General features: G+C 43.8%; 2 protein-coding genes across 3 annotated transcripts; one reads left to right on the forward strand and one right to left on the reverse strand.

Annotated features, from left to right (window-relative positions):
• The first annotated feature begins 3,181 nt into the window (after positions 1–3,181).
• Positions 3,182–5,830, forward strand: LOC109744843 (uncharacterized). The gene has a single exon (XM_020303984.4). It carries the CDS (start codon positions 3,398–3,400, stop codon positions 5,504–5,506), a length of 2,109 nt encoding a protein of 702 aa, XP_020159573.1. The 5' UTR covers positions 3,182–3,397; the 3' UTR covers positions 5,507–5,830.
• Positions 5,831–6,341: 511 nt separating this feature from the next.
• LOC109744842 (probable manganese-transporting ATPase PDR2) lies at positions 6,342–17,996 on the reverse strand. Of its 2 annotated transcripts, XM_020303983.4 has the most exons (22): positions 17,753–17,996; positions 17,384–17,667; positions 17,189–17,281; positions 16,906–17,108; positions 15,691–15,763; positions 15,441–15,613; positions 15,197–15,362; positions 14,339–14,443; positions 14,144–14,254; positions 13,977–14,063; positions 13,681–13,863; positions 13,558–13,608; positions 13,361–13,486; positions 13,184–13,263; positions 12,202–12,310; positions 11,337–11,465; positions 10,420–10,485; positions 10,261–10,332; positions 9,892–10,040; positions 9,264–9,375; positions 9,073–9,189; positions 6,342–7,688 (listed from the first exon to the last, which is right to left on the reverse strand). In XM_020303983.4, exons 2-22 carry the CDS (start codon positions 17,630–17,632, stop codon positions 6,618–6,620), a joined length of 3,525 nt encoding a protein of 1,174 aa, XP_020159572.1. In that variant the 5' UTR covers positions 17,633–17,667; positions 17,753–17,996; the 3' UTR covers positions 6,342–6,617. The 2 variants fall into 2 exon arrangements, with proteins under 2 accessions (XP_020159572.1, XP_073354208.1); XM_073498107.1 differs by having other exon boundaries at positions 17,189–17,667; positions 17,753–17,952.
• Positions 17,997–20,876: the final 2,880 nt, after the last annotated feature.

Raw genomic sequence — 20,876 nt, forward strand, 5'->3', positions numbered from 1 at the left:
ATGATGGCGTGTGATTTTCATTTATATAGCGAAAGACTGGTTTTCTCTCCCATTCCATTTCTCCTCGGCAGTGGTCGTGGTTGGAGTGGCAACGATCCATCAATTCTAACACGAGCAACTTCAGGGCCACCGTCCTCTTCCTCGGCTTGGTCGTGATTAGTACACCTGTACTGCACTCATGTGGCGGGTTTCTTCTCGGGTGTGTTCCAGATTGGTGCACTGACTTGCTTTGTACAAATTTAACTGTACCGTGGTTATTACGAACCCACTCACTCCCACCTCAGATGCTCCGTCGCAAGCAGCTATTGCCGGCAAGGGTTGGGCACACTAGACTACAGCCAGGGTCATCATGGCAATGAAATCCTTCACAGTTTCTAGTGTAGATTACTGCAGCTATATAGTGCTTGAAGATGACTCGTGGTGGCCGGGGGCCTGATGCTAGTCTAGCTACACTATTGTGTTGCCTGCAAGGTGTTCCATATCTATGGAGATGAGGAAGAAGCTAGACACGCACCTCCATATTGTCGGCACCTCTCCCCACTTTCTTTGTCGCCCTTCATGACCCAAGCCGGACTACGGCTTAGATCCAGCAATGGTGAGCTACACTAAAATTGCCATCCAAAAAAAAAAACAAATCCCAAAAAAAGCTGAAACTTGCCATCCAAACAGAAAGTTGTCATGCTTCACAACTAAAGTTGTCATCCTCGCATAACTAAACTTGCCATCAAAAAACGTCAGGGCGGAATTGCTTCGTGCCACACGTGTGGCACTTATCAAGGTCCATTTCCCCTCTACTCCAGCTCGAAGCTAAGCTAAATTTTTCGTGAGGAACCGTAGCACACATCAATTATTCATTCAAATTTCAAGAGAAGTTTAGTGGAAAGCGCTAAATCTGACAGCAAAAAAAAAAAAAAGGAAATTCTGCATTAGGTTAAAAGGTGCAAAGACAAGGATCAGCAATCTGATTATTTGACCCAATAAACCTAGCAATTAGCAGTATTTAAGTTTACACTATGTTCTTGTACCATGAAAGTGGGGTCTTGAACATGTTTAAGTAGACATAAATGGTCCTTCTGACAGAATGAATAAGTTTCTATGATGGGGGGTACTGTTAATCCTATCATGAACCACTACAATCCAAACAGGTTGCTATGGCAAAAGAAGTAATAAATTTCAAAGCTGCAATGTAAGAATATTAGTAACTCACATTGGGCAGGCTTCGCCAGCATTGGCCGGACCGGTGCAGCGCCTGCAGCTGTGAGGCGCTGGCCACGCCGAGAACGCCGACTCCATAATGCTGAAGATCCTGCAGTTGAACAAGAATCTGAGCCCCGCGGGAATAGGGCCAAACCCGCACGCGGAGACAACCAGTGGTCTGTTCTTGGCGGCGACCTCTTGGGCGGCGCAGGAGCGGGAGGCATCGGCGAGGTGGATGGGGACGACAGAAACTAGGGGAGGCGACAGATTGGCTCGAGGGCTTGTGCCCTTTTTTTTCCGGTGGTTTGCGTCCGGTTCTTTCGAGGAACGAAACTACCGTGCGGACGACAGTTCCCGGCCCAACTTTGGTCGATGGAGGATCCAACAACGGTGCTATGCATGTACGGCTTGATGTGGTGATGTGCTGCATCGTTGGTAAATCGTCTAGAATTGTAAGAAATTATAAAATAAATTTAAAAAATGTGAGCACCAGGATTTCAACCTGATGAGTTAAGAAAACCAATGTCTTTTTAACCATCCGACAACAGGTTGGTTTGCATTTTTTTTCTTTTTTTTATATACTAGGTCACTTAACTGAGACTTGATTAAGTTGACTGAGATCTAACCATGTCCTTTACAATATATTACTCCATCCTTCTCATATTCTTAGGCAGGGCATGTACAATGGTTGATAAGATAGTCTTATCTTAAGTTTTGCATGTAATTTAGAGATGACAAAAAAAATATCTACAATGGGTTATCTCTTGGCAAAATCTTTCGTCTTCGTTTTCAGCTCCGCTCGCTCGAGAATTGCCACAAGCGCAAATCCCGCTTTTTATGGGTCCAAAGATTCTTTCGCAAAACAATCCATCTTTTTCTGGTTTATCGGTTTTATAATGAAAAGTAGAGGGCCTTGTGACTTCGCCAACGACTTCTTCATTAGGTAGGTTTTTGTTAGCTTCAATAACTAGACATTTCTAAAAATGTGGTGACACATATTGTGCTAAAAGACCATCTTTTGTCTTCTCTTAAATAAGAGAAGACAAGTCTTTTTTTAAGAGTTCTTTCTCCTCCACCTCATCATTTATCCTATGTGGCACTACTAAGATAGTACCATTGTACATGCCCTTAGTGGCCAGCACGAAAATTACCGCAGCTTTTTGTTACTTGAACCATCGTATAGGCTGTTAAGATGTACGCATCCACGGGAGACCCAGCCAGATATTTGTTTCTCTTTCCAGTAAAATAGCCACCGTGAGTGGTTGTTGACTTGTTGTGACCGAATGAGAGTGAAAAAGGCATCCTAGATTTTGGGATTGCACGCAAAAGTTAGTACATCCAACATTTTAGAAAGGAGGGAGTAGTTTGAAAAATCATCTTATATAATAAGGGGAAGTTGTTTTTTTTTTTGCGGATGAAAGGAAGATTTTAATTCATCAATCAGGACATAAGTCATTCTTACAAATATCAGTGACGTCTCCTGGTCCCGAACCTAACCACACCACAGTGCAACCTTCCGTCCGTCTAAAGAAGGCTAGATAATGGCTTGTATCATTTTGTTCCCTACGAACATGAGATAGCTTTAGCCGAACATGAATATTTAACTAAACATGAATATTTAGGGAAATGTTTGGCTTTAGTTGACGGATCACAAGCGTGAGATCCGCCGCCTTCTCTATGTCACGAGTGTCTTTTGGGTGTCTTCTCTCTCTTTTTTTCTGCAACATTATGCGCGTTGTAAAATTGTCTTTTGCAACAACACTCATGTTAAAAAGGACAAAAAAATGCCTATATTTTCTACGACATCATTTGTGTCGTAAAAAGAAATCCGTACATGACAACACCCATGTTGCAAGCTGCATGCACATTAAATCTATCATTTTTTAATCAGCCATCCTAGCATGGAGCATGCCCTGCTGCGTATGACAAGTGAAGACACAAAATTATTTTAATGGGAGAAACTTGAAGGCGCCCTCTTGCCTTGAGGCTATGCCAACCACTTTCCTTTGGAGACGACCTTGCAATGTATGGCGTCGGCTTCCAAGTCTCCAGAGGCAGGTTCAGAGGCGAGAAAAGAGCACACTGTGGGTAACTGGGTACTCTGAAGGCATCTTCTCTTCGAGTCAACGGTGATTTGCTGCCGAGTCAAGCTCGCGGCGTCTTCCTCTCGACCACCGGCGGCCGCCACCGCTGCCGATCGATGACGAGCCTTTGGAGTCTGTGGGGAGAGTGGGAGATCCGGGTGCTACTCCTCGGCAGCCTCTCCCTGCAGGTGTTCCTCCTCTTCACCGGCGGCCTCCGCAAGCGCATCGTCGCGTCCTGGCTGCACTTCCTGCTCTGGCTCGCCTACCTCCTCGCCGATTCCATCGCCATCTACACGCTCGGCTCCCTATCTCGGAGCCAGAAGCTATGCCACCACACCGACGGGGAGGACGGCTTGCACCTCCTCCTTTTGTGGGCGCCCTTTCTCATCCTCCACCTCGGCGGCCAGGACACCATCACCGCCTTCGCCATCGAGGACAACGAGCTCTGGCTCCGCCACCTCCTCAGCCTCGTCACCCAGGTCGGCCTCGCGCTGTACGTCTACTGGAAGTCGTGCCCTTCCGCCGCGAGCCTCGTCGCTCCGGCCGTCGTCATGTTCGCCTCTGGCGTCCTCAAGTATGCCCAGCGCACCTGGGCGCTCAAATCGGCCAGCATGAGCAGCCTCCGCAGCTCCATGCTCACACGCCCAGACCCAGGACCCAACTACGCGCAGCTCATGGAGGAGTACCACTCCAGCAAGGATGCCGGCCTGCGCGCCGAGATCGTCATCGTCCCCGAGCGGCTGCCCGTAGACGACGTCCACGTCCCGGAGGAGCCGATGGAGTACGACGAGCTTGTCATCAAGGCGCACATGTTCTTCCACACCTTCCGCCGCCTTTTCGTCGACCTCATCCTCAGCTTCCAGGACCGCACCGACAGCCTCACCTTCTTCCGCCGCCTGAAGCGCGACCAGGCCTACAAGGTCGTCGAGATCGAGCTCCAGCTCATGTACGAGTCGCTCCACTCCAAGTCGCCCGTCATACACTGCCCCTCCGGCCGCTACCTCCGCGTTTTCACCCTGGCCGCGCCCATCCTGTCGCTCCTCGTCTTCTCCAAGGCCGGCAAGGGACGCTACAAGGAGGCCGACGTTGCCGTCACTTACGTCCTCCTTGTTGGTGCCATTTTCTTGGAGATTTACGGCATCATCCTGATGGCCATCTCCTCCTGGAGCTACGCCGACCTGCGGAAGTTGCGCAAATGCCTCCCGGCGGCGAGCAGAGTGGTCTTCCAGGCCGTCAAGTATTTCATGCCGGAGGCGAGGCCACGGTGGTCGAACCAGATGGCCCAGTACAATCTCCTCAGCTACTGCCTCAAGGACAAGTCCACATGGTTGACGAGAGTGCTGGAGAGTCTCGAGTGGGATTACAACATCCGCGTCAAGACAGCGTGGGACAGCTTATGGTACACGAAGCACATCGGCGTGTCCCTGGTGCTCAAGCAGCTCATCTTCAAGCAGCTCAAAGACAAGGCGAACAGCACGATGGATCCAATGAGCTACCGGCGGTTCGGGGATCACCGCGGGCAGTGGATTCTGCAGCGCAAGGGGTGCTACCAGGAGCTCCGGTGGAGCGTCGATGAGGTCGAGTTCGACGAGAGCATCCTCCTCTGGCACATCGCGACCGACCTCTGCTTCTACGACGACGATAACCAAACGTCCTCAGATCTTGCCCCCACCGGCGCCGGCAGGTTCGCGGACGAGGGCGACATAAACAGCGGGTCCAGGTTGCCGGCGGCGAGCAGGGAGATGGCAAATTACATGCTGTTCCTGCTGGTGATGCGGCCGTTCATGCTGACGGCGAGCATTGGGCAGATCCGGTTCGGCGACACCTGCGCGGAGGCCAAGAACTTCTTGGTGCGGCTGCGGGGAGGCGAGGCACGGGCGAAGGAGCGGCAGGGCGCGAGCGCGCTGGCGGCAGTGAAGGCGGATATCGACCCGCGGAAGGTGAAGGGGGACCGGAGCAAGTCGGTGCTGTTCGACGCGTGCCGGCTGGCAGGGCAGCTGCGCGGGATGGAGGTTAGGAAGCGGTGGAGGCTGGTGGCCGGGGTGTGGGTGGAGATGATGTGCTACGCGGCGGGCAAGTGCAGGGGCAACTTCCACGCCAAGCAGCTCAGCCAGGGCGGGGAGCTGCTCACGGTGCTGTGGCTGCTTATGGCGCACTTCGGCATTGGTGACCAGTACAGGGTCGAGGCCGGCCATGCCAGGGCCAAGCTCATCGTACACAACTAGCGCAAAGTTCGTTTTGCGCCTTAACCCTCCATCCTGGCATCTAAGATGCGTTCAGTTGCTAGCTATTTGTTCACACTTTTCTGCTATATCCTCTATAACACTAAGCTCCCTAGTTTAGAGCTCACATTTAACTGAGATTTTCAATTAAAATTGGGTCATTCGATTTTGACCTGATTAATAATTTCTCAAAGCTTTCTCATTCAATTCTTTTGTACCATGCTTCCTAATTTGTAAGGCCTTGGTATTTACTCTCGTAATCCAATTGGCTGTAGCATTTGTCTTAGGATCAGCAACAAACTGAACAGTGAGAGTGATTCGTCTAAATTACTCTACCGACCAAATACTACTACCCTCATCCTGGTTTATAAGTCCTCTTTGTATTTTGTGTCAATTTTTAACTAGAGATTTAACTAATAAAATATTAATGAATGCCACCAAAAATTATATCATTGGATTCATATTTAAACATAGTTTCCAATTATATTATTTTTTATGACACATTAATATTTTGTTAGTTAAATTTAAGATCAAAATTTGGCATGGAATACAAAGAGGACTAATAAACCAGGACGGAGTTACCATGTGGAAAAACTTCTACGCAGTATAATACTTTAAAAGACCGTATCGACCAAACCAAAGTATACCTGCCAAATGGACAAATTGCACATCATATACACTTCCACAAGAACAAAGTTTATGTATGCAAGTAATTCCAGATGGCAAGCCAATGGAACGGCGGAACCGTTTGGGTAGCAGGTCCTCGAGAGACTGCAATATCAAATAGGAGTAACTTATAACAGCAGACAGATGACTCATAAATCATACTGTGTCGGTGTGTCCTCAATGGTATCTTCATGCATATTCATGTCATCATTAGCACAAGGTATGGAATCTGAAAATTCTGACCCTCCATACCAGGCATGTATGTTGAGTAGGTATCAACCCTATATCCTCCTACAAATAGGGCTCAAGAGTCTGACAAAATTCTCCTAAACTACACATTAGAGTGCAACTATGCCAAATCATCATCAGTTTACTTGTGACAAGATCGCTGCCTTGGCCAGCGGAGGGTGAAGAATCAAACAGTGATGGAAAAAAAGAATGCAAGATCCTATGCCTGCTTCTTGTCTAGGTTTGCAACCGCCTGTTTCTGGCGCTTCTCCCACGCTGGCATCTTGCCTGGGAACGCCCACCGCAAGAAGCGCTCCCATCCATAGCAACCGCAAAACATAAGCATAGCCCAAAGCAGCAGTTTGCTCCTCATTCCTTCAGGCAAGGGCTCGAGCTTCATGTAGTCGTTCAGATCCCTGAACATATCCGATGTGATCACCGTGAAGAAAACAACAGCTGAATAGAGAGCATACTTGAATGGCTTGTTCTCCGATATGCTCTGGTTGAATGGGTGGCCCATGTAGTTCACAGCAAAAGTTGCCACCTGGATCATCATGTTCACCATGTATGAAACTGTGTTGACGAGGTTTGGATGGAACTCTGAATCAGGCTCAATGCATTCCTCTGGCATATACTTGGATGCTAAGTTGACAGCTGACATCAAGAAGAACAAGTGCATTGCAAACTGGCCAAGAATGGAAAGGAAGACGTATGCACAAAAGATGTTAGGATGAGGGCGCTCTGCAGACAGTGCTTGAAGTGGGCGAGCATGGGAGATGAAGAGGAAAAATGCTGCAGTGAAGACACCACTGATTGTAGCTTGAACATCACCCAGTTTCACACCATCCAAGTACATTACACTGAGAACGTATGCTGTTGCAAGGCAGTTGAGTCCAAGAATCTTGAACATTTGGAGTGTAGTGACTAGGGTGCTTCGCCCCTGGCGGATGATATCAAGCGTGGGGGCAACAGAGGCATGCTTTGCTGTGAAAGGCGAGGCCATGGATGCATCCCCAAGCTTTACAATCGGTGCTGAGCGGCCATCACTTTCATCATTCATTTCATCTAACATCTTCTGCAGCTTTTCGCGCTGTTTCTCAGCAGCAGTCAAGGGGCGGCTGCTGGGTGCTTTAGCGGAACTGCTAGCTGGTGGAACCAATTGCGATGATGACTCGTTAGCAGGTTTCGGTTTTTTCAGCTTCCCTGATTTGCTTTCAAGTTTGGATGACTGAGATTTCGAGCCAGCTTTCTGCACCGGTTCAGCATTTAACAGAGCTATGCCAACATGTGCCTGAAAATTAAGAATTTCACATCAATATATTGTCAGAAGGTGTATAACATATATCCTATCTTCCATTGGTAACACTCAAGAACAGAAACAATATGTTCACATCAATATGCTAACAAAACAGTAGATAGGACTGCCCAGGTCAAGAAATTTATCAAGTAACCTTTGAGTGTCCTACAGCGAAGGTCGCAGAACAACTATATTCAGAATAAGTGCAGAACAACTATATTTCAGAATTTGGCAAAATGGAACCAAATGCCAGGCTAATATAGGTCCAGCCTGCATAAAAACAATACATGGACATGCGTTTGTGGCTCAAACTTGCTCGATATGTTCAATATGCTATGCTTCTCATACCCCACTAATTAAAATATAAGTGCAAGAAGTTCGGTTCAATTTTACAAGCTTATCAGACAATAAAAGTATTACCAAGACGCTAACTTACAACTAATACTTGCTTCTCCAACCATTGCACAGTGGACTCCTTGTATAACGTTTACCAACCAACTTTGTGGGAATGATGTGGCCCATAAGCTGCTCCATAGGAGCTTACTACCCTAGGTCTGAGTTCTCTCCACTGCGGGATGGCAGGCAAACTGGTGAAGTGAATGGCTGTAGCCATAATAATAGGTGGCTGGATTGCATCTCTGCATAAATGCACGAACACCAGAGATGACCACAGCAAAAACAGAGCATGAGCTAAGGCCTACTCATTCTCGGAAGTGCAGGCAAAAGATCTAGAAGGCAAAGGACACAATAATCCAGAGTTATTGTGTTTTTCTCTTCTATGTCTGCAGCCTTCTTCTCTGATTTCATTCTTGTATGCAGTTGGGTGATGGGGCGATTGAAATCGATTTCCAGATATCCAATCTGTAGCTTCTTGGTCTTTTTTTTTTTTGTTAATTTCGGGTAACCGAGACAACCAAAACAAACAATTTCAGTTTTTTAGATTAGGTGATTCCTTTCTATGCGATTCATTTGGCTTCCATATTGTAGAGGCCAAAACAGATTTTTAGCAAATAATCTGAATTAACCGAATGAGTAACTGTTTCTGTGGAATGAGCATATGTAAATAAAAGACAAAGTTGTAGTAAGAAATATCAGACCAAAGTTGCCAGACAAGTTAAAGATCAAGTCCATCATTAGCGTGAGTTCCATATTCGGCTTCCTTTCTAAGAATCATAGAGAATATATACATAAAGGGCAATGTTGTAAGAAGAATATCACATCGAAACCGCCATACATGTTTGAGATCAAGTCAATCCCTGGCATGAGTGCATGACTAACAACCGTTTGTGTCATTGTGTGTGTAATGAGCACAATCATAGCATTGAATAATTATGAGAAAAAAGAGTGAATTAAACCAGGATATGAGCCAGGTACAGACCTGTTTCAGTGCACCAACATCATTGGTTCCATCTCCACACATCAGTGTCATCCTCCCAACAGTCTTAAATGTTGTCAGTACAAGTTCTTTCTGTTCTGGAGCAACGCGCGCAAAAACCTGAAACAACGACGCTTATAATGTAAATCAGGGCCTTCATAGTTTGAGAAGGTATACAATATGTTCTCACTTACCTTCACATGAGGAATGACTTGGACAACAGCATCGGTCCTTTGTAGCATTTCAAAGCAGTCCCCACTAATGCAAAGATCATGTGATTCTGATAATTCTTTAACCTCCTCAGCTCTACAAAACAATATATGCAAGATATTAGAAATGTCACCAAACAAGATATGTGTTTACATAGTTCTCGCGATAGCATAGATGAAGGGAGTGTTCGGAGTCCCTCCGCTCCAGACTCAGCTCGCGGAGCTGGCGGAGCTGCAGGCTAAAATAGTGGAGCTGGAAAATAGGTGCTCTACAGATCCTGTAATTCCGCGGAACTGGTGGATAGCCAAACAGGCCCGAAGTCATAGTTACCTAGTCCCCATTTACATGTGCAGTGGGGGGAGGAGAAGTTTGGAATGCACATGCTAATAGGGAAATCCAGCAGATCTTCCTTTTCCATTTTTCAACAAATAAAAAAAATGTCTCCTAACACCAATGCGTAAACATCTTTCTTTTCCCATGGAAAAAAGAATAGACATGATAGCCCTGAATAGCAAGAATCTTTGCCAGGGTACTAATTTAAAAATTATAGAAAAGCTTAGTACAAACACTAAGCACTCATCATAGCACAACCCAATGCATATAAATTGTTACCTGTATGGAACTCTATCAGTTTCATCGGGGGAAACCCACTCGAATCCACTAGTCTTCATCCGTGTTAAAATTAGAACCGGCTTCGAACAGATATTCACTTGGCTAGCAACATGACAAGCAGTCAAAGCTTGGTCCCCGGTGATCATAACCTAATACATTATGGAGGTGATGAGCACTTTAATCAAACAAAACAGAAAAGTTCCATTGTAATTATTCACACGTTATTGCTACTGATAAATCAATAGGAACCAAAGCTTTGGTCATATTACTGGTGTAAAAACACTCCGCCCAGGACATGTTTAAGGAAGCATGAAGATGCTTAGTTGTCACTACAGAATGACAAGTAACTTTAAGAATGGGCGGATATACCAAGTCATGCGAAGATTGTTCCAGTTCGAGCAAGACAGAGGCAGAATCACTCCTTATAGGACAGTTGAAGACCTGGTTGCAAAAATGACCCAAGAAAACCATTTAAAAATCTTCAAATAAGTCATTGGAGCATAATTTCACTATTTTAGGGTTAGTTACCGCAAAACCAGCAAAAATTAAGTCACTCTCCACTTGATCCCTTTCCAGACTTCTAGCTTCACTAACCTGTTATTCAAATACCAGGAGGTCAAACGACTCGTACCAGATAAACTTCTAGTACAAATTCAAACAAAAAGATATCAACTAAGAATAAAATGCAACTACTTGCGAATGCCCAGGCCTAATATTACTTACACTGAAGGAAAACAACTAGCAACTATGTTCTTCTAAAAATGTTAGTAACATGAAAGTTACGAATTGCTAATGTAGTAATATCTCACTGGCTTCCAAGTAAATATGCATCACAGTTCACAACTATCTAAGTAATGAATGATTTTCTGATAACTGCTGATCGCAATGCCGTGGACCAAGTAACACTACCAATATCTACAGTGCGGACCTACGATCATCAAAACAAGGGAACATCACTATCCCACAACACCTGGAGACTTGCTACTTCACCCTTCTACAAAACAGTACTAGTAGCTTAATTTGCAAACATGCTGTGCATCAGTTAAACACATGGGTATATATTGAAATGGATACTGATTTATTCCCCACTGGTGTTTTTTGCGTTTCAATGTTAACACAACGCTAACCACCATACTTTAAACTAGTTTGTCAGCACCAATTCATATGATTCCAGTGTCTAGTGCTAATGGCAGAGAATTTTCACCGCAAGCTACATGCATGCAGGATACCACTGGATCATCTGCAAAATTAAACTCAAAAGGAAAATTGACTGATAGTTGGAACTCATATGGTTCCTACACAACAAATAAAGAAAGGTTGAAAAGAAAGTGTTGCTCCTTGATCTTTACTTAAAATGCTATGCTATCTAATGGCTTGGGAAATTTAGACAAACAGTAGTACTAAAAGAAAAATAAAGGAACCATTATACTTCAATGAGAACTTACAGGCATCTCCGGAAGCAGTTTGTACGCAAGAGACAAGACCCGGGAGCCCTGACGCGTGTATTTTTTGTATGTTTCCACATACGCAGCAGGTAGATCAACTAACCTCTCCTGAATGGTCTCCGGTGCACCCTGGAAACCACAAAAAAAATAAAAAGGCGATATTCTTAACAGTTAACTGGAAAAGGTCAAACAAAACAAAAGATGGAACGAGTTAAAGTTATGAGGATCGCGACCAGAAAAACAGCTTAGACAGGCCTGCTCTGATGGGCCACAAATTATTCAAAAGGAACATAGCCAAAGACTATTCTCTGACCTAGGTAACTCAGGAGTTACAATCATTCAACTTTTTGTTTGTAACTCAATTTCAGTTCTCAACACACTCAATATATAGAACTAAAAAAACAGAAGGATGGATTGAACCATTGACTCATCTCGTTGTAATACTTTTGGTGGGATAAAATATAATAATTTAAACCAATGGATGGTCTCTTTGTGGCCACTCAACTGGCTAAGTTATCTTTATTTTACGTAACTAAATAAGAGTTGGGGAAAAAGAAAAGAACAAGGCATAAATAGATTACTTATATGGTGGATCCCGCTTCGTTTTCCATCTAAAACATAAGGATTGCAAAGATGGCAAACCACCAATGGCTAAACACATCCACAAGGAACCCAAGCCCAAACCCTCTGGAGATCATTTTTTATTTCCTTTGCTCTAAAAGTAATTTAGAGATGTCCATGAACAAGAGGACACTAATTTCTTCATGCCAAAATCATGAAACAAGGCCTAAAGAAGCAGTTTCTGAACAATCCCAAGTGTCTAAGAACCGGATCGATAATTTCATTTAGACTGTGGTAACCTTACCTTTATGAAAGCATAAAATTTCTCCTGGATACGGACAATAACAGACATTCTCTTCAAGTGAGAAGCAAAGTGATATCTGTGTACAATCTGTACAGGTTGGCCACCAGGCCTGCAACGAAGACTAGTCAGCTAAAATCTTTTAATATCCAAGTAAAATATATAATAACTCCTCATGATATTACTGGACTGAGTTCAGAAAAGGGAAAGGATAGTCATTGTTGGCAGCATGTTATTATAAGTCTATAATCAGAGGTAAGATAGTTAAGAACTCAAGATGGGGTGTACCACACCTTTACCACATATACAATAAGAAATTTCTCGCTGGTGTCGACCAAGGTATCAAAAAAGTATTAGTCAATCAAAGATCCAACTGATTCTATGTTTGCATTGCAAAATACAATAATGATTCATGAATAATAATTTTCCCATAAAGTAGTAATACTCCCCTGTCCTACTATAACTGTCCTCAGCTCACCATGCAATGCCAATGCATGCCCCTACCAATATTCAGACTAAAAACCTACTAACCTTTTTTAAAAGCATTTAAGCAAGGGTGAGTGGAACCACAGCCATCACTAAACTTGATTTCTACAGCGGGGAGATAATTTGAAACAGATTCTCCCGGGGCGGGGGACAATTACAGTGACATGAAGGGAGTAGGACTCGAGACTAGTTGAATTACAAACAGGGAAACTTCAATAATTTCAATTTGTTTGATGGAATAAAAGAACGCCTATCATTTTCATAAAAAAACCGAAGGACTAGTAGGCCCTTGATACCATGTTATGGGGGCAGCAGACTTGATCTATTGCCAAGGCTCTAGGGCCATATATACACAAGTAGAGGACATAAACTAGGAATCCAGAAATACAAAAAAGGAACTACAAGAAACCTAGTATAATACATATATCTCTCTAACAACTTAATCAAGTGTGCAATTGCTGACATAATTATATATGCGCAACAAGAGATGATGGCTTACCTCCTAGACATGGCTTTCTCATCAGAGGTGTAGATCCAGTCTATGCCTTTTATTGCAGCTTTTTCAAGGGGGTCACCAACCTTTAACAAAATGGAATATACCATTTAGAAAGGCATGTAAACTTCTTTGATTATGCTTCATGTAGACAGCTATTGGTGCTTATCACACAACACATACCAGTTTGTTGTCCACAAATACCAATGCATGGCAGCTGGATAGCACTTCTTGAATGCGGAGAGGCAACTTATTTGCGTCAGATATTAATTCTGCGTCGCTTTCCAAAGTAACAACTCCTTGGAACTCCTGAAATACGGGGTTCATTTGTTAACAAACCTCCAACCAAATGTTTTTTTATTGACAAGAACATAGTTCACCATATCATCCGATGTCAATGTTCCAGTCTTATCGAAGCAGCATATGTCAACCTGGTAGGAGAGAACTTGTAAGAGCTTGTACAGAAAGAAGAAAGAGGAGCACAACATGGTTCTCTTACTAACCTTCCCAGCAAATGGTATTCTGAATGGTTCCGTGCAGAAAATGCCACGCCGTACTAAAGCAATTAAAGATGTATTAACTGCTATGGACAGCTCCATTGGCAGTTCAGGAGGAATCACAGAAGTCAGAATAAGTGAACAACTTAAAAAAAGTTTATATCTGCTTCTTGTGGGATCCTCCAGTCCCTATATATGAATACACAGACACTTCAACGATAAAACAAAGTACATAATTTAAAAAGATAGTATGCAACTGAAAGATCAATGGATTTATCGATGGTGTTGCTATCTGATATTACCTTCATAAGCACATAGCCTGATGCAATTATCGCAAAGAATAGCAAAAATAGTATAAACAACCCACTTTCCTTGCTATTTGCAGTAACCTGTCACACAGATCAAATGTTAGCTTTAAATTTGCATACTCAGAAGTCAGATTTATTTTTCATTCAGGAAAGGAAGTTACCCTCTCAGTTGAGAATAAGATAGTTCTCATCAATTTTCCCTGGCTAGTCTCAAATCCAGTTCTCAATACAAAAGCTACACAACCACCATCAGGTGCCCGAAGATTTACAGACTGTATAGAAGAAAAGGAGTCAACGATACTATAAAGCTATTAAGGATAGCTCTCGTTAGCATGACAGATATATGATACATCTACCTTATCTGGCGTGTGTTGCAATATCTTTGTGCCACCAAATAGGATATGATTCTTATCTCTCTTTATCGATAACATTTCGTCAGGGCCACGGCCAGCAACTGAGACCTATATAGGAGAAGATGATCATTCAGAGCTAGAGCGAGATGAACAAAATACTAGGGGTATAGTAATAAAACATGTCTCAGAAAAGGAAAAACGGTACTTAGATGCTATAGTTGGATTAACACAATATACTTCATCTGTCTTGGAAGCATACTTTTCTGGCCAGAATCGTTTGGGCAGGTAAATTTCGGTAGAAAAATGGAAAAAAAGCAGTTTTGTTCTGCTTCACCACATATTGGCTCTTTCTTTCTTTTTTGAGAATAATACCAGCTCATTCAGTTAGAGGTGATGTTTGAACCCCATCATTTATGTTACAGCCACATTGTCTCCTCAAATGGTGGGCTGGAAACCCTTCTTATATTACCTATATCATTGCTACCTTGTACCTTGCTCACACGCATAACTGCATAAGGTATTTGTTAAGTAATCCAATTTCCATATTTTAATATTACATGCAAACCGTTATTTTATATCTAATATATGCATGTCTGGTGTACAATTAGAAACGTAAGTATATTTCAAAGGAGTGTGTATGCAGCTTTCTAAAAAGGAATATTTGTTGAAGGTCTGAATGGCACATCAGAACAGGAATGTTTCACTCCAAATTAGGAATGAAAACAACTTGCAGAATGGAACTAGCGAGTATGATTCCATCTTATAAAAACAAGTATGATTGGAAGTCCTAATTACCCCAAACAAAAGGAAGTCATATAATTAGCACGATCAGAAGAGGGGGGGTGGACGATAGAAGAAAACCTTCCACTGTGGAGTAGACTCTCCTGTAAGAATAGCTTCATTTACTATGGCAGATCCAGCCAGTAATAGCATATCTGCTGGTACAGATCTATCTTCACCACTAGGCGAGCGGCCTATTGACACAATATCTCCAGGTAGTAGTTCTGTGCCTGAGATTTTAACCCATCTGAATAAATAAATGCATTATTAGGATGTGATATATACTTGAACAGTGTAAGCACTAATTCAAATGAATAAGGCATACTTTCCACAGCGGTAAGTCAACACAATCTGATTATCAACTTTCACACGCCTAAGCTCAGTCAATGTCTTCAATCTATTCTTTGCCATAGTAGACTCAAATAGGAAGAGCATGAAAAGTGTAAACAAACTGTAGTACCAATACTCATCCAGACACCAAAGGCCAACACAGAAAACCTGTAGAGTAAGAGCTCACTGTTAGAAAAAGAAAAGACATATAAGCAAAATGCAGGTCAGGTGAGAAATAGACTAACCTGGAAAACGAAAAAGGGCTCCATGCATTGTTCCTTCATTAATTTCTGAAATGTGGGCTGTGGATACTCAAATCTAGAGGAAACAATTTACAGGCATTAGCCACTATAGCTAAACAGGTGTATGGCAAAAGCTTAAGCGTGCAAAGCTAGATACTCGATTCAATACACTGAGCAAAATACTGATATACAGATAATTCTCCTTGATCGCATTAAAGTGCATCAAGCATCAACCTCCATTGCCAATATTTGAACTTTCCTAGACAGATAGTTTATGTTCACTTACAGTAGGTTCTCCTAGAAAATGCCACTACAGACACATGTTTTGCACCCATTCAATATTCATAATTCGTTCCAGAACAGCAACATATTTCTTATTTAAGTGATTTTATGATATTTTGCATGCATGAGAATTGAATCCTATATAATAACTAAGTAGGTGATTCCCACTAACCTACTTTTCTCAACATGCAAACATGACACCTTAACATGAAACCATTCATGGGAAAGGTCCAACTCAGCATGCAACCATCCATGGGAAAAGGTCCAAGTCAACATGCAACCATACATGGAAAAGGTCTCAAGTCATTTCCATTTTATTATACTATATACTTATATTCAAAAAATATTTTACAACTATATACAATAATCAAATACAGTAATATGTATTCTCTGTTTCAATTCTCATATTATTAACCCAAATATTCATGGTCCATACAGTAAAATCTCATCAAAATATATTACAACCAATTCCAGCAGCAGCGTGGGGCATCATATATTTGCACATTTGCGGTGAACATATTTATGAATGCTCCAAATTCCTTCAGCTACTATTTATAGTTTTGGCTCTATTTCGCTAATGGTTTATGCATTGTAATGTACAAGAGGCTGCTATAACTGCATGTCAGCATGTGTGATAAGAAGGCACGTAGCACATCAACAAGATTTCTCTACTTTATTGCCAATATCATCTCTTTTTTCATACCATGTACATTTTACATAGTCGATTTGGGAGTTCCCTATCGAATTGCACATTTTCAGGGCACTATTCCGCTACAATGTAGCAACTCTAGAAATAAAGAACAAAAGAAAACCAAGCGGAAGCTACAGTTCATGATCATGCCATCTATATCAACAACTATGATAAGTGATCAATTTACAGTCCTCTACCTCAACTACTGAAAGAGTGTACAAACAGGGAGCAAAACAGCAGCTTACATGTTTCTCCCCCACTTGTCCATAGCAGTGTTAATCTTGGCCTCTGTTCCATACCCGGTGCCCTTGATATAATGCCCAAATAAGTCCTTTGTCGGGTAACGTAGCTTGAAAAAGTTATCCTTCTCTGCCGAGTAAAAGAATCTCTGCTTCCGGAAATCAAAGTAGATCTCCTCCGTCTCACCTGACGTCGACGATGAGGCAACCTGAACAGACACCCAAACCACAATCAGTGACCAAACATCAAAAACACTACCAATTCACAGCAAAACCAGAACTAACTCACAGTTTTCTGTATATGCAGAGGCACAATCTCTTTCGACCCCAGGAACTTCGCCGGGATTACTTTGCACGCGTTCGCCGCATGGATGTCCTTAACCTGCAACGTAAGCAAGTGTAAGATGTTTATCCCTATATAGACTGCGCACCAAACAGGTGTGGATAATGTTGACTGTGTGGGGGGCGAGAGGTGGTGTCTCGCCTTGGAGTGCCCGACGAACGCCCGGAAGTCGACGGACCAAGCGGTGAAGAGGAACGCAAGGATGTGGGAGGCGGAGAGGACGCCGAGGATGACGAGGGCGTCGGTGAAGTCGAGCGCCGGGACGGCGAGCAGCAGCCAGAGCGCGTAGAGCGCGAGGAAGGGCCAGAAGTCGAGGCGCGCCGTCCAGTGGCGCCGCCGCAGCAGGTCCACGCCCTCCACCGACTTGCCGTTCACCTCGAACCGCGCCATGCCGGCGCCACGACCGCCCGGATCGGAGGGGAGACCTGCGGAGTCGCCGGGGGTTGCTCAGATCGGGTCTCGATGCGAGTCGGAGAAGGGGGCAGCGGGTGGGAGTTTGGAGGGGTTTACCAGTTCAGTTTCGACGGGATCGGATCGGCGGCGGGGGTGCGCCGGTGGCCGAGCGGGCAGCCGACGCGCGAGGGTTTTTCCGCCGCCGCTGCTGCTGCGGTGCTGTGCTCTGTTGGCTCGTCCTCTACCCCTCGGAGGGCCGTTTGCTAGCAGTTTTACGGTGGGGAATCTCACGCGGTCACGGCGATCTGAGTTCTCACGAGTGACTTTTTCTTTCTGCCACGTTTCCATGCTGCTACTACATAAAGAGAGGCAATCAGGCAAAGCTAAAGCTAAAGAGGAGTGATTTTCTGTTTTAATGGACTGTATACTTAGCAAAAGACAAAGTTTATATAGGGAAATCAAAACCATATATAAAATCCAGTTTTTAAGTGTAAGCTGGCATTTTGTAAGCAGTGTCAATTTTCTGAATATAATCCGTTCGAAATATGGTTGAGGGCGCAAAATTATTTGTTCCTTCGCAAATCTGTGTGACATTCTTTTTACACGGTTTCGTAGAAGAGCAAGAATTAGTCATCGAAAATCTATCACCGGTTGATCCCCTCAAACATAGGATCTTCCTTTGGCTCGCTTTTCGAGGACGTCTCAACACCAGAGATAACATGGTGAAGAAGGGATGGTCTGCGGTTGCTCCGTTTGCACATTGTGATGCTTGCCCTGTTGTTGTGTCCATCAACCACCTACTGCTACGATGTGCTACAGCCTCTGCTATATGGAGCAAGTTGATGTTGAACACTTTGGCATGCTCATCTCCTGACATTTTGACCTTTGTGGAGCAAGCAGGTCATCAACTCAGCTTCAAACGCAAATGGAATATTGCTTTCGCTGCTTGTGCCATTTCCCTTTGGCATGCAAGAAACGACAGGGTCTTCAATTCCAAAGTATGGACTGTGACATATCTTCATTTTTATGCAGCAGACCTACTTCATCTTTGGAGTCACAGAGCGCAAAGACAGCGAGATAGGAATGATTTACGGGTTTGGAGCCAAAAAATAACTGGCTAGTCTTTTTTTTGAACACCTGATGTAACCCCCCCCCCCCTTCTTTTTCCCCCTTCTTCTCCTCTCGTCTCCGAGAACGCTTGTGTCTTGCACCTGGGTGCACTGGACAAGCTTTGTAACTGTTCTTTATCATCAGGCCCTGGCCTGTTTTGAAATATAAGGTCGGCACCCAGCCACCTCCTTTGTTTCAAAAAAATCTATCACCGGCATACAAAGTATACTTCGATCGCATGCGATATTCTTTATGGAATATTTGGCCGTTGACTGGTGGGATGTAACCATAAAAATTATGAATGTGTTATGCACTCATGATATACTTTTTTAGATGGAAAAGGCTCGAGAAAGAGCCTAGTTTTGAATTAAACAAAATTTATGAATGTGCTACTCGTATTATAATCTCTTCGTTCCTAAATATTTGTCTTCCTAGAAATTTTAACAAGTGACTACATACATAGCAAAATGAGTGAATCTACACTCTAAAATATGTCTATATACATCCGTATGTGGTAGTTCATTTGAAATCTCTAAAAAAACAAATATTTAGGAACGGAGGGAGTACTTTTTTAGATGAAAAGGCAACTTGGGGTTTTCACCTGGTAGGTAGAGGGGAAGGGGGAAAGTAGACCCGGCGCGAGCGCTCCAGAAAGGTGAGCGGCGCCCGCGGGCATCGCCTAGGTCGAAGCCGGCAAGGCTGACTTTGGATTTCTATCGTCTTGCATTCCTGTCACCAGTACCCACCCAACGAAGAACTGATGCCCCCCGATGGAGCAAGCCAGGTCTTGGAGGACTCGCCAAATAAGCAAAGGGGGGAGGCGGCCTGATCTGAAGCTGAAGTTGCGCCTTGGCCCGCATCAACCGAAGGTCTCGCCGTCCATACGCCCGAGAAAGTGGAATACCTATGTCATGTGATCACTGGAGAGGGACTTTCCACATACCCCGAAAAGATCTCTGCCATTGCTGAACGGAAAACACCCAACACCATCACCCATCTAAGAAGTTTCTTGGGTCTAACTGGCTACTACGCGCGTTTCACAAATGGATTATGGCATCATTTGTAGGCCTCTCCATGTTTTGTTGAAAAAGGGCAATTAAGTGGACAGATTACCAAGAGAAAGCTTGCATTAAACTCAAGCATGCTCTCATATCAGCGCTTATGCTAGCTTCATCGGATTTTGGGCAACCTTTTGTCCTCGAGACAGATGCCTCTCGCATTGGAGCTATAATGTTGCAGCAAGGGAGAGCAATTTTTTACTATAGCAAAGCACTATGCCCTACAAATGCTACCCTCCCAACCTATGACAATGAAACCTTGGTAGTTATTGATGTTGGAAATATGCCCTAAAGGCAATAATAAAATGGTTATTATTGTATTTCCTTGTTCATGATAATTGTCTATTGTTCATGCTTAATTGGAAACCGTAATACATGTGTGAATACATAGACCACAACATGTCCCTAGTAAGCCTCTAGTTGACTAGATCAATAGATGGTTATGGTTTCCTGACCATGGACATTGGATGTCATTGATAATGGGATCACATCATTAGGAGAATGATGTGATGGACAAGACCCAATCCTAAGCATAGCACAAGATCGTGTAGTTTGTTTGCTAAGAGCTTTTCTAATGTCAAGTATCATTTCCTTAGACCATGAGATTGTGCAACTCCCGGATACCGTAGGAATGCTTTGGGTGTACCAAACGTCACAACATAACTGGGTGGCTATAAAGGTGCACTACAGGTATCCCCGAAAGTGTCTGTTGGGTTGGCACGAATCGAGACTGGGATTTGTCACTCCGTATGACGGAGAGGTATCTCTGGGCCCACTCGGTAATGCATCATCATAACGAGCTCAGTGTGACCAAGGAGTTAGCCACGGGATCATGCGTTACGGAATGAGTAAAGAGACCTGTCGGTAACGAGATTGAATGAGGTATTGGGATACCGACGATCGAATCTCGGGCAAGTAACATACCGGTGGACAAAGGGAATTGTATACGGGATTGATTGGATCCCCGACATCGTGGTTCATCCGATGAGATCATCGTGGAACATGTGGAAGCCAACATGGGTATCCAGATCCCGTTGTTGGTTATTGGCCAAGGAGATGTCTCGGTCATGTCT

The sequence above is a fragment of the Aegilops tauschii genome, chromosome 1 (assembly GCF_002575655.3).
Source record: "Aegilops tauschii subsp. strangulata cultivar AL8/78 chromosome 1, Aet v6.0, whole genome shotgun sequence".
Taxonomy (NCBI): Eukaryota; Viridiplantae; Streptophyta; class Magnoliopsida; order Poales; family Poaceae; genus Aegilops; species Aegilops tauschii.

Coding starts and splice junctions, on each gene's coding strand:
- LOC109744843 (XM_020303984.4), top strand. CDS start 3,398: ATGACGAGCCTTTGGAGTCTGTGGGGAGAGTGGGAGATCCGGGTGCTA.
- LOC109744842 (XM_073498107.1), bottom strand. CDS start 17,632: ATGGCGCGGTTCGAGGTGAACGGCAAGTCGGTGGAGGGCGTGGACCTG. Junction 14,064..14,143: donor TCTTATTCTCAACTGAGAGG/GTAACTTCCTTT, acceptor TCTGTGTGACAG/GTTACTGCAAATAGCAAGGA. Junction 10,486..11,336: donor AACTGCTTCCGGAGATGCCT/GTAAGTTCTCAT, acceptor TTTGAATAACAG/GTTAGTGAAGCTAGAAGTCT.